General features: G+C 44.4%; 1 protein-coding gene across 4 annotated transcripts in view; it reads right to left on the minus strand.

Moving 5' to 3' along the window:
* Positions 1-223: 223 nt before the first annotated feature.
* Positions 224-13,614, minus strand: part of LOC144102050 (uncharacterized) — a 51,924-nt gene continuing 38,533 nt past the window's right edge. For all 4 annotated transcript variants that reach the window (XM_077635324.1, XM_077635325.1, XM_077635323.1 and 1 more), the window contains 6 exons: positions 11,433-11,539; positions 9,469-9,574; positions 7,663-7,954; positions 5,688-5,781; positions 1,802-1,938; positions 224-932 (listed from right to left, as the gene is read on the minus strand). In XM_077635324.1, coding sequence (XP_077491450.1) covers positions 7,945-7,954; positions 9,469-9,574; positions 11,433-11,539 — 223 coding nt within the window. In that variant the 3' untranslated portion in view covers positions 224-932; positions 1,802-1,938; positions 5,688-5,781; positions 7,663-7,944. The remainder of the gene's footprint in view (positions 933-1,801; positions 1,939-5,687; positions 5,782-7,662; positions 7,955-9,468; positions 9,575-11,432; positions 11,540-13,614) is intronic.

Genomic DNA, 13,614 nt, shown 5'->3' on the forward strand with positions numbered 1-13,614 from the left:
TTTTGAGGCGCACAATAGAAGCTTGAGGAGGGAGTGTTTCTACACACATTCAGCTCTCTTTTAGTGCAGTCGTTTTTAGCGTAGTTGCTGAAATCTCTCCTCGCCGTTCAGTGCGGCTAAATCATAAACGGTAACGAAGAGCAGTTCTGAAAGATGCATTCACCAAGCTAATGTTAAGGCTGTTGTACTTCCAATAGCTTATTTTATTTTTATCACCTTAAGCGCACAAAACATCAGTGCCACATTCAATTTTGCTTCGGCATCCAAAAAGAAAGCACGTACCAAAGAAAGCGAAATAATTAAGTGCACAAAAGTAGTGCAAATCATAAAGGAGCTAAACTGCAAACAACATTCTGCATTGCTTTGAAAACACATTTTCATGTGTGACGAAGTAAACAGAATTAAAAAGTTAGCTGTATAATACATAGTTGAAGGGAAAGAGTCATTCGAGGGAAAGCAGCTGCAGATAGTGTTCTTAGTTCCTTTGAAAACTTTGGAGCATGTTTTATTGTGCGGGCACAATGTTCCATATCTTTCAGAACGCCAGTGGCGCCGCCCACTATTGATGCCACAGGGCCGCGGCATCCCGGTGCACGGCAGTTGACCTCCGCCACCGCATTGTGTGCAGCCACTTGAGCTTCCAACAGGTCCATCCGCTGGCCGACATGGTCCGCGATGCGCTGGAGGACAGCGTCCAGGAGAGGTCGAAGCTGTCAGAATGGACGGTGCCATTGCTGCATCAGCCGATGGTAGCAATTCGGGTTGAATCTAGGCACGAGTGAGTGGCATATTGCACCATTGCCACCAAAATGGTACGGAGAAAAACACTGGAGAAAAGGTCCGCCAAGCAGTCATTCTTTCTGTTGCTTCTGGCTCGGGCTCTCCCGCGCCTCTTCGCATTTTGTGCGGCGCGCTCCACCGTCGTCTTCACCCTTACAACATAAAAGCAGAACGAAAAAAACTATTAGCTGCAGACCTATCTCTCTCGCATGTGTCTTACGAAAATCTTTATAACACATCACTTGTAAGAGTTTTTTACCCTTCTCCAAGAAAACTTTTGCCAAATGCAACATGCCTTCAGAACGGGACCTTCCTGCGATACGCAACTGACAGAACTTGCTCGCAAATTCGCCCTCTCAATTAAGAATGGTAACCCGGTTGACTGAACATTTTTTAGCTTCCAAAAGGCTTTGATTTGGCCGCGCACAATTTTTCGGTAGTGAAGCTGCTTGCCCTCAAAATCCTACATGCCTCGTTTAATTGGCTCAAATCGTAACTTGTCGGTCGAAACTAGCGTGTTATTCTAGGAGGAGTAAATTTATTGTGCCCCGGCAAACCGTTTTGTGGCCTCTTCTTTCATTAATATTTGTGACTTATATAGATGACCAAGTTTGAGTCTGGTGAGATTGTTCGCCGACGACTGTTGCATTTACAGTGCCATCACATGTCTAAGCAACAGGTTGCAAAGTGGCCTAAAGCAGCTTAAACTGTCTTTAACATGGTGCTGCACATGGCACACGACATTAAAATTGTCCAAATCTGATATTCTATAATTCTGAAATAATATTCTCTAATAACCAAACAAATGTCAACAATATTGCTGCCGCAGTGCCTGACGAGCGCTGAAGAAAATAATTGCGAAATTCGGAATCCCGGCGCCATAATTATCTTAAGGCGTACCCCCAACCGGGTCAGTAAAATACACACTATTTTTCTCCGTGACATGAGCTCTCTACTGAGTACTGAAGGAAATTACATCTCGAATAGGACATATGGGACTTGATTCTCAAGAATCGCTCACCAGGCATCGAAGTGTGCTGAAGGCTGCGACGCTGTCTCCACTCTGGCACGCTTCGATGGTTCTGCGACGCACGTAATTCACATGACCCAAATCACTCCAAGGGCAGACTTCCTCAGTAATTGTGGCGGGGCTGGCCGCTATAAAAAAAATCGTAATTGTAAGTTATGTGGTTTAACGCTCTGAAGCGACACATGTGCTATGAAGGGAGGCTCCGGATTAATTTAGGCGACCTGTACTCAGGAACATGCGCAGACATAGCGCAGTGAAAAAATTAAGAAGTGCATGCCCAAAATGTACGCGTGGCCAATCTTTTAAGACTAATGCGCTGGGGCGAGATAAAGCGCCATTGTTTCGCCAATCCGTGCCATGATAAGGCGCTGGCAACATGGCAGGAGTGCAGTTGCCTAATACCGTTAAAAAAATTGGCCGCGTTTTCGAACGAGTAGTGCCCTCGCTGGCTGGTTTGCGATATGAGTAACCCAATAATGGCCAGGAAATAAGGTTACGACGATCTCGTTCTTGTTAAGGAAGGGTTAGAATTTTCGGGTTAGGTTTGCACAGTCTGCAAGTATAAACAAAACTTGTCTTCGAGAGCACTTGCGGGGAGCATGCCGAGTACGTTCATACGGCATTTTATTCGCAGCATGTTTGCGTGGTGCTTTAGCTTTGCGGTGCAATATATAGTGCGTTCATAGGAATGAGTGTCAAGTCACCGCTAATACCAAAGCGCAACACAGCGGCTAAGGGGCTACCCTTATAAAAATGGTGTATAGACAGTCTATAGACTTGTTATAGAATCTATTGCGCTCATATAGATATTTCTTTTTGTCTACTCATAGTCAGTGGAGCTAGCTAGCCCCAACCTAATATATGTCTACTCATAGTCAATAGACCGTCTATAGACAAAAGACTACTAAAAGTGTATGGCCGTAAATCTTTGTCTATAGACTGTCTATCGGATTTGTATTGCCTATTGACTGCTCTCTAGGGTTCCTCTATAGAGAATCTATAGACTTTATAGAGAGAAGTTTATGGACAGTCTATAGACTGCCTAAAGAAGTTTTTGTAAGGCATAACTAAAAGGCCCATCTCGACTCGCTCCTGGTCTCCTCTCCTCTCTCTGGACGCCACACTACAACATTAAAGAACAAAGTGACTTTGCATTAAGAGCTTTTGATGCAAAAGTACACAGTGCTCTACAGGAAATAGTTATTTTTACGAGGTGACTTTCCTTGAAATGTGAGAAATGAGTCGGCTTTCGGCGTGGCAAAAAAAGTCACAGAGCTGGCGAAACAGCAGTTGACATGCAACTGCACTACCAGAAAATATTCTCCATTCGACGACACAAAAATCAGGAAAAGCACTTCTCAGCTATTGGTTTTCAAAGTTCGAACCCTGGTAAATTTATTTTCATTAAATTTCATCACAGGCAAAGATGACAAACACGTTCAGATAACTTTGAATGGAGAACAAAAAAGCGGGAAATTGACTATTCAAAAGAAGCCCTTGAAATACTCAAAATGGGCAATAGATGCAAGTGGATTTCTGTGTGAGAGTTGGTCCGATACAGCAGAAAGTAATGGCGTGGAGGCAGGATGATGAAGGTCTTAGAACTTCAGCTGTTAGTCAGTGCCTGTGTAGTTCACCTTTATCGTCCTGTCTGGCATTGATGCTCTTATCAAAACACAATGAAGAAAAAATTGCCTGCTCGGTTTCGAGTTTCGTTGATAAGCAAACGCTCTTGGTGCCATGTAAATCAAGACACCTCGGTGCAGCAAAGAACCTGACCAATATCAAGGTAGTTGGACCATTGCTAGCGCAAGTTATTTGTTTCATTATTATTTTGTTTTTGGCTAAAACACCTGTGTAGTGGTTCTGCTCTGGGCATACGGGCACAAATTCCACTTTCCCATGCCTTTCAGGTAGTACTTTCCCACACAAAGTTCCTTTTAGCACTGAAGGCAACATCCATGCCGCAAGTAATTAACTCTTCCTGAAGCAGAACGTACGACAATGTCCGTAAATACCTCTTTCACTCACGCCATGCCGACTCAAAGACGAAGCAATAGAGCAGCCCGCCAAGCTTGGGACAGACACGGCGACATTCACAGCCCTCAGAAGGAGGCACATCCCAGACGCCAGAGGTTCCCTTCGAAAGTGAAGGAACACTCATTCGCATGACGCAGCATAAAAAAAAACGCTAGGAATTGCCCCATTCGTGCAAGTTTAAACTTTGTAGACGGGTTGCCTAGCGGCCACTGTGTTTTTGTCCAAAATATCCACAGGAGGAGGAGGAGGAGGAGAGATGTAATGAAACAAGAGAGGTCTGCCTGTTTGTTGGCCTGGCATGCTACTCCAGTAAAACATCATGAGGATACAAACAGAAACATCTAGTGCTCCCACGAATTTTTCCATGTCTTAAATGTATGATTGGAGCTTGACCCCAATATGCACGCGACGCACAAAATGTGCCCAAAGAGCAGCAGATCAGAGTTACACACGAAAACTAACGTCTCTACAATGTGCACACGGAAGCCGAGAAAATTTTGAGAACATGTAATTTCAGCCGCTGCCAACGCGTCCTATCGAAATTCGTGCGGTTATTTTGAAAGCTGGGTACGCTCCAGTGAACGTATTTGATGGAAGGGCGGAGCCGCTGCGGGTACAGCAGGAACTATTTCATTCTGCGTCGCGGATGAAAAATCGTCCATCGCTGTTGAGTTAAACGATGTTTGCTGCTGACGTAGACAAGTGACACAAGTGTGCGTTTTGCAGGAAAGCTGAACTTTTCCTTGATTATGGTGACGATGAATTGCAATGGCGCAAGGGTATCTGTGGCCAAAGAGCAACATGGCACACGGTTTTTCTTTTCCTAAGAATTTTACGCTAAGAAAACCGACCACCAAGCAGGACAAAGCTCGAGTCCATTGTATCTCCGGTTGGTTATCCAGCGGCACTGGTATCGAACCACGCACCTCCAGCATTCGCGTCGGATGCTCAAACGACTAGTCCGCTGTTGCAGTCCTGAAATTTGTCTTCGGCATGGCATATAAGCACAGCGGCTCACGCAAATGATGATTGAAAGTGATATGTAAAAAAGTGCAAGATATGGGTGCGGGAAATTCGTGCCTCGTTTTGCCTGAGTAAGCAACGAAATAGTGCATGTGCGTGTCCGCATTACAAACCCAGTGGGTGAGGCGACAGCCATTTTGTTTGCATAAGCTGACTGCCTGCTACGCAAACCTGAAATTCCTACGTAATTTCACAAACCATTCATGCGGCACTGAAAGGACAAATGCCAATGCGAGTGCCGTGGTGGTGGTAAGTGCGAATATTTTATAAGTTTAACAGTTTAACGAAGAAGGGTCGCGCATATCATGGGTTCCATTTTCACGATTGGTGTACCGATAAATGTGGCAAAGCTGCATTATCAGAAAGACTTTGGCTTGTGTATCCCCTTGCTGGAAATGTGAAATTACTTTGTTCTGTTTCCCCTAGAATACGCCGGGAAAGCACTCGCGAAAACGAGCCGGGAAGGTAGGTATCTAAACGCCGAAGTCATGCTGGAACCTTCACTGCACTGCACTTAAACGCACGAAACTTCTAGCGCTCCAGAACGAGTAAACAGGAGAAAAACCGTGCAAATCTCTAGAAATAATGTCATTCCTCCTCATGCCCTGCCTGAAAATTTCGTTCAAACGGAACAGCGCCGCGCTGACCAAGAAGCGTTTATATGGAACAAGTGAGGGTCGCAAGAACTGAGCCAGAAAAGAGCCCTCACATTTCAGAAACTTTTACATCAGCCACTGGATCGAAGATACAGAGATGTGATTCTCGGCTCTCCCTGCAGCCAATATAAGGCTGCTGCTTACTTAAAACTACTCACCCGCTGACTGGACTGTGGTACTTGTCTTCATCTGGGAACGCGGCAGTAGCCATCAGCGTAAAAGCCAACAAAGCGCCTGCGACAAGGGTGCTGCCTGCGAAAAGACAAGCTGCAGTTTTAGAATTACAGGCACTTCATCTGTTTTCCCAAGAAGTGCTCTCATTCTATTTCAATTTTATTCACCAAATCAGTGACGGCTAGTAGAAGGCACTGTTTCTTATTGTAGGCACCAGCACAATTTAGCGGGCCGTATTAAAAGGCGAATTCACAATTGCCATTGTGAATTCGCATAACCACTTAGCAAACACAGCGGCTCAGGTGTTAAGTAAAAAGCTCATGTCGACTCTCTCTCCAGGTGCCTCTTGCTCCTCTCTAACGACGCCATACTACAACGTTGCCAAAACAACTCATTTCGCATTAAGAGCTTTCGCTGCAAAACTACATCGTGATCGAAACGGAAATAGTTATTTTTGCGCAGTGCCCTTCCTTAGAAGCTGAAGAATGAGTCGGCTTTCATAAGGAGTGGGAAAAGATTGATAAAGCTGGGGAAACAGCAGTTGACATGCAACCGCACTAGCAGAAAATATTCGCTCCACGATGCGAAAACCAGGAGGAGCACTTGTCAGGAAATGCTGTTATTAAATACGTACCCCGGGAAATTTATTCTCATTTCATTTCATCGCAGTAAAAGATCGCGTCCTTCTGAGAACTTTCAATGAAGACGAACAGGACAGCGGGAAATGGACTCAACAAAGAAAGCATTGAAACACTAAAAATTGGCAGCGGCTTAACTTGACTAATCCTGGAATAAGCGAAAAGCAAGCACGTGGCTATGGCGTGGTACCACAGGGCCCTACCGCACCCCCTTCGGATGTCATCTCGGGGCTTCACCTCACCCCAACGGATGTTCTCAAGATCAGAGGTCACCCAATGTCAAAGGTGAAAGATCTAAGGTCAGAGGTACACTCAAGGTCAGGGTTCAAATGTCAACTAAAGGCTATGGGTCATGGTTATGCACTGCTAAAATGGTAGGGCTGAAGATCGTTCAACGGATCATTTTCCGGCCTATGCGACGACTTCTTTACCTAGCGTAGTGAAGCTTTTCTATTCAAAATAGGCAATAGATGGAAGTGGATTGTCGCGGCATAGTTTGACAGGACAGAAAGGAATACTGTGGAGGCAGGATGAAGCAAGTCTAAGAACTTCAGTTGTTAGTAAAAGCCTGTGTCGTTCACCTTTATTGTCCTTTCTAGCATTCATACTGTCGGCAAAAAGCAATGAAGAAAAAATTGCCTGCTCGGTGCAGGGTTTCGTTGATCAGCAAACGCTCTATAGCTGCCCCATAAAAGCGCATCGCTGCAGGAAAGTAACAAACCAAACACATAGCAATTATACCACTGCTGTTTGTTTATTTTTTTGTCCACTCTAGTAAACCCGCTCTGAGAATACGGGCACAAATTCCGCGTTTCCCTGCCTTTCAGGTAGTACTTGTGCGCAAAAGTCTACCTTTAGCACTTACGCCAGCATCCATGCAGCGGTTAATAATTATTAATAATTGAAGGTGATTTTTTCATAACATCTAATCAGTGATCTCCAGGTGGTTTGAATGCAATTTTTCTTTTTCTTGAGATGTTGCAAGGAAGTGGGCTTTTTGTCCAGGGGAATACTGCGCCGAATTTCTCCTCAAATTTCTGACAACAGTACTTCGCAAGGACTGACATTGGACAGCGTATGGCGAATGTATTTTTTATTTATTTACTCCCAGGTGTCCATGAATGTAGAGATTGGCGATTTAGCACATACGAATGTTAACCCATTACTGTTATCAGAACTACTACCATTCCTCAACACTGGACCTGATAACCGGAACCAAAGTGAAAACCGAACTGCTAACGCAACTAATTCGCATTTGGCAGCGCGGCATCACGGCGCACACTTCGCGGCACCCCGCACGAGCCAAACTCGTGGATCTTACTTTTTTTTCTTCCGTCTGGTTTGTTCCGTATGGTATGCTTGAGAAGAGCAGGGAAGATGAAGAACAAGCTGCCAGCTCATGCTGCGTAACATCGTTTGGCAGCTGCTCCAGAGGCCGCTTCCGGGTTTCCTTGGACGAAGTGGTGAGAAGTTCAGTTGCGGAATCCGGATGTGATGGCCCCGACGGGTTGGCCGAGCCTAGCGACATCGAGCTTTGAGCTAGGCACGCAGCGGCCGAAGCCTCTACGCCTGTGCCTATGGTTTCCACTACAGCCTCGCAGCATCAGCAGCCGCTGCGGGTAGAGCAGGAATATTAATTTTGCACCGCGGATGAAAACTCATACATCTATAATCAGCTCTGTGGTGTCTGCTGCTGACACCGACGGATCACACAAGTGGGCATCGTGCATGAAAGGTGAGCTTTTTATGAAAGTTATAAGGCGCAAAGGCATCTGACACCAAAGATGGTTCATGTGGCTTTAACGTCCCAAAGCGACTGAGGCTATGAGGGACGCCATTAATGGAGAAGAGCTAAAAAGATTAGTCCACCGTTGCGGTCTTGAACTTTTGTCTTCGCCATTCCTCATAACCACAGCGGCTCCCGCAAATGATGATTGAACGCGAATGGGACTGAACTGACCCGGAAAGTATTTCCCGAACTTTCAGAAATAAAGGTGATGCAAAGTTTTCAAATAGCATGCTAAGTGTCTTTTCGATACGAAGTAAGCTCTTGAGTGTCTAGTGACATGTAATAGACACACTTTGTGCTTAATAGCTCTGCGTAGTAGCTATCCCTGCACCCCTCTCGCCCACTAAGGCTTTCTGACACGCTGCGAAACTGTCCGCCCAGTGGCGCCACATAATTTATCCTCCATCCAACGCGCGCGCTGCGTTGCAGTGAGCCCGCCTGCATGTCCTACGCTATTGGCGTAACAGCTTCCGAATTCTGTCTATGAGTCTGAGTAGTATTGGCTGCGGGAAATTCATATGTGAGTGCTTTTGCTAGAGTATGGATGATGTTGATGTTCGTGTGCGCATTTCCAATTTAGTGGGTGAGGCGAGGGTAATTTTTTGCATAATAAGCTGACTGCCTGCTACGAAGGCCTCAACTTTACATGTATTCTCGCTAACCTTGCATGGGGCGCTACCAGGACAAATACGAATGCGAGCACGTTGTGATGGTAACCGCGTAACTATCCTTCACAAGTTGTGCCTTTGATACCAACAGCACAATCCATCAGCTGCCACGTTGATCCAGAGGTGCAAGTTTAACAGTTTAACGAAGAAGGGTCACGCATGTTAAGTGCTCCATTTTCATAAAGCTCTGTGCTTTCATGTATGCTGCAAACCTGCATTAGTAGCAAGACTGACTTATGCATCGGCCTGATTAAAATACAAAACTTAGTTGGGTCTCTTCCGCGCAGAAAACGCCATGAACTCCTTCCCGAAACCGAGCCTAGAATGTGCGTAACGGAACGCCGAAGCCATGCTGAAACCTTCATTGCGTTGTAGTAAACACAGTAAGCTTGTAGCGCTTCACAATGAATTAACAGGATAAACCCAGCAAATGTGCAGAAATGTCACTGCCCTTTATTCATTGCCTGAAAATTTTGCTCAAAGAGAACAGCGACGCGCTGACCAAGACGCGTGCAGATGGAACAAGTGAAGGTCGCCAGAAATGAGCCAGAACAGAGCCCTCACATTTACGAAAGATTTACATTTAACCACTTATTCGGAAAAGCAGAAAGTTGATTCTCGATCCTCCTTGTAAACAATGAAAGGCCGCTGCTTGCTTAAAACTGCTCACCTGCTGACTGGATTGTGGAACTCTGCTTCCGTCTGGCACGCGGCTATAGCCATTGCCATAAAAGCCATCAGAGCGCGTGCGACGAGACCCGACAAAAGGATACTGCCTGCAAAAAGACAAGGTGTTCCTTTAGTAATGCAATCACACTGAATCGTAAGTTCGCTCGCATTCACACGCTTTCAAAGTAGGAAGGGGCACTGCTATCGTTGCTTGTTTACCTGTTCATGTATGGTGCTTACTGAACTTTTGCAAGAACAGTAGAAGTGTTTCCTTTCAAACCAACCAGCACCTGGAACAACTACCTAGCTCTTTCTTTCTACTCTCTTCAACACTGACTGGTGGGAATGGTGCGAGGAATTGAGAGGTGAGGATGAGGGGAAACAAAGGTTATGTAGAAAAACCAGAGAGAGAAGAAAGAGATTAGAGAAAGGAAGAAGGAAAGGGAAGAAAACTAAGGAAAAGGAAGGCAAAAAAAAATGCGAGTCGTTGACCCATAAGGTACCAAAATTACTAAGCTTATCTGTGCCTTTTAGTCCAAGAGGTCATCTGGTTCTTTCTGAAAAATAAAGATTTATTTGTTGTGTTGTTTTCAAGACAAAAAAATTTTATGAGCAACTGTTGGCAGCACCCAAGCATGCGGTTTCAATCCTCTTCACAGAGAGAACTTAATTCACACCTGTGCAGAAATATAGCATGGCTGTCATTGCATGTTGCAAACCGCAAACTTTGACAGCCGAATAACCCGCAGCTCTCTTTCCTCACCGAGAGTAACCACTGCTTCCTGTATGGAGACAAATGCTGTGACATTTGCCTTGTTGTGGAAGCATTATAACTGTACATTAGGAGTGCATTAAACAAGCACCCCAAAGAGAGCTCTTAAATACAGCTCCCTGAACGATTGTGGCCAAGCTGGCTGGGCTTCATGAGGTGAATGAGGCATGGCCTTAACTAAGGCGTCCTATAAAGCTCTTAGTACAGGTTCTAAGTTGTTGCTACAACATGCACAAAATTACCGCACACGCACTGTGAAACTTAAGGCATGTGCAACTGCAGACACACATTAAAAACCAGCATATATTATCGCTACTCCGATTAGGTTCCTGAGAAAAGTTATATTCCACAAAACATTCTCCAGCAACTCTCGTCATTCGACAAATTCATCGTAATTATATCGAGTGGTTGCCATCTGCGAAGCTTACGTCAATATCTTTTTTCTTTCGATGCCTTTAAGAAGGTTTTGAAAAGCAGTGCAAGCTTTACTTCTAAGCGAGGGGCTGAAGATATTGCATGAACTATCTAGAACCAAATCAAACGAAGGCACCTGAATAAACTCGGCCAATGAGATTTTCTGCTAATTTTGTGAATCTTGTCACAGGGTCATATTACACCATTTGTATCAGTCAGAAAACTGCCAAAACATCATATGAGTTCACAGGAAGTGCTGCCACTCTATGGTAGTCTACTAATTTTTTAAAAATCATTCAAGGCTTCGATGTGGCGCTGCTCCTTAAAAGTGTCTGATGTTGGTGTCAACACAATTTAGGGGGCATATTGAAAGGCAGTCACTTTTGCTATTGTGAATTCACATAATTCCTTAGCCAACACTGCGTCTAAGGGGCTAACTAAAAGGACTCGAAAGGCCGAAGCCGTGCTGGAAGCTTCAATATGTTGTACTAAATGCAGTAAGCTTGTAGTTCTTCAAAAAGAGTGAACAGCGGTAAAACTCTACAAATATCTAGAAAGAATGTCATTGCCTTTATGCATTGCTTGAAAATTCCAATCAAAGGAACAGTGCCGCATTGGCCAAGAAGCGTGCAGATGGAACAAGTGAGGATCGCTAGAACTGAGCCAGAACGGAGCCCTCACATTTCAGAAACCTATACATCAGCCACTGATTCAGGAAAATTGAATCTCGACACTCTTGGCAACCCAAATAAGGTTGCTGCTTACTTAAATCTACTCACCTGCTGGCTGGATTGCGGACGTGGGCCTTTGTCTCTGTTCGCGGCTGCAGCCATGAGCGTAAAAGCCATCACAGCACGTGCTATGACACCCGCCGAAGATGTACTCCCTGTGAAAAGACAAGGTGCAGTTTTATGATTACAGGCACCTGTACTGCAGTAATGCAATCACACTGAATCGTAAGTTTGCGCGATTTCACGCGGTCTCGAAAGAAGAAATGGCACCGCTATCATTGCTTCTTTACCTGTGGATATAGGGTGCCTACTGAACTTCACAAGAACAGATGTGTTGCCTTTGAAACCCACCTCCACCTGAAATATCTACCTGGACCTTTCTTTTTCCTCTTTTCCAGCACTCTTGGGGGAGAGGCGAGAGGAGTACAGAAGTACAGAAGTGAGGATGAGCTGAAAAAATATATCAACAACTGAGAGAGAGGAGAGGGATTACATAAAGGAAGCAAAAGGGGAGGCGAAACAAATGCCAGACGTTGAGCCATATATCCAAAAAATACTAAACGAATATATATGCACTGGGGGCTTTAACAGACAAGAAATGAGATTTCACTTTGCGCACTGTTCGTTTAAATTTTTTTTCAATCTATTGCTTAATACTTGTTTTTTATTAGAATTTCTGTCAATTTTGTCAGTTGTTTTCTCCTTTTTGTCTTTAATGTGGTCTTTTTAAAACTTCCACAGCTTTTTTTTTTTTCCTGGGTTGCCGCCGTGTAATTTTCTTCTCACTCCCATGTTAAGCTTATCTGTTCCTCTTAGCCCAAGAGATCGTCTGGTTGTTGCGGTTAAAATAAAGATGTATTGATTGTAGTGTTTCGAAGAGACAGGAAATTATTAATTTTTATGAGCTACTTTTGGCAGCACCCAAGCACGTGGTTTCAGTCCTCTTCCCAGAGAGAAATTAACTCTCACCAGAGCAGAAATTTCGCCAAACCGCAAATTTTACCGGTCAAATACCCCCTTTGATATAAGGTTGAAATCCGCATTAAAAACAAAACATTGGCTTAGTCCCTTAGCCAACACAGCGACTAAGGGGTTAACTGAAAGGCTTATACCGGCTCTCTCCTGGTCTCCTTTCCTCGTGTGCATTTCTTTGCCTTTTCATCTTCTCTATGGACACTGCACAAAAACTTTACCAAATCAAATTATTTCCCATTAAGAGCTTTCTCTGCAAGACTAAATCGTTGTTGAACGCAAATAGTTAATTTTGCGAAGTCAGTTCCTCTGAAATGTTACAAATGAGTAGGATTTCATATGGCACAGAAAAGAAGTCACAAAGCTGGAAAATCAGCACTTCGCATGCAACCGCGCTACCGGGAAATTTCTATTTGACGATACGAAAGTCAGGAAATGCACTTCTCAAAAATTTATTTCCATTGCATTTCATCGCAGTGAGGGATCAGAAACCTGTTCAGGTAGCTTTCTGTGGAGGACTACAGAACGACGGGAAATTGTCTATACAAAAGACACCATTGAAACACTCAAAATGGGCAATAGATGCAAGTAGACATTTGCGGTTCAGTTGGTTTGACAGAACAGAATAGAATAACGTGGACGTAGGATGATGAAGGTCTAAGGACTTCATTTGTTAGTGCATCTGTCATTCACCTTTATCGTCCTTTCTGGTATTGGTACTCCCGAAAAAAAACAACAACAAAGAAAACATTGCCTGCTCGGTGCCGGGTTTCGTTCATCAGCAAATGCTCTACTTGCCATATAAATCAAAACGCATCGATGGAGCAAAGTAACCGACCAAGGACAAAGCAGTTTGACTAATGCTAGCGCCAGTTATTTCTTTTATTATTTTTTTTCGTTTCTGGGTAAGAGACCACTCTAGTGGACCCTGCTCTGGGCATACAGGGACAAATTCCACTTTCCCGCGTCTTTCGGGTAGTACTTCGGCGCAAAAATCTCCTTTTAGCATAGACGTCAACATCCATGCAGCAAGTATATGCTTCTTCCTGAAGTAGTCTGAACGAAAATGCCCATAAGAAATAATAATTAAAGAGGATTTTTCTTCAAATATCTGATCAGTGTTTTCCAGGTGGCTTAGATGTAAAATTTTTTACTTCTGGTGATGTCGCAGGGAAGTGGGCTTCTTGGTCCTGGGGAGTACAGCCCCGAATTTCTCCTCAACTATCTGGCGTCAACACAATCCTGTAAGGACGGCATT

The sequence above is a fragment of the Amblyomma americanum genome, chromosome 8 (genome assembly GCF_052857255.1).
Source record: "Amblyomma americanum isolate KBUSLIRL-KWMA chromosome 8, ASM5285725v1, whole genome shotgun sequence".
In the NCBI taxonomy this organism is placed as follows: Eukaryota; Metazoa; Arthropoda; class Arachnida; order Ixodida; family Ixodidae; genus Amblyomma; species Amblyomma americanum.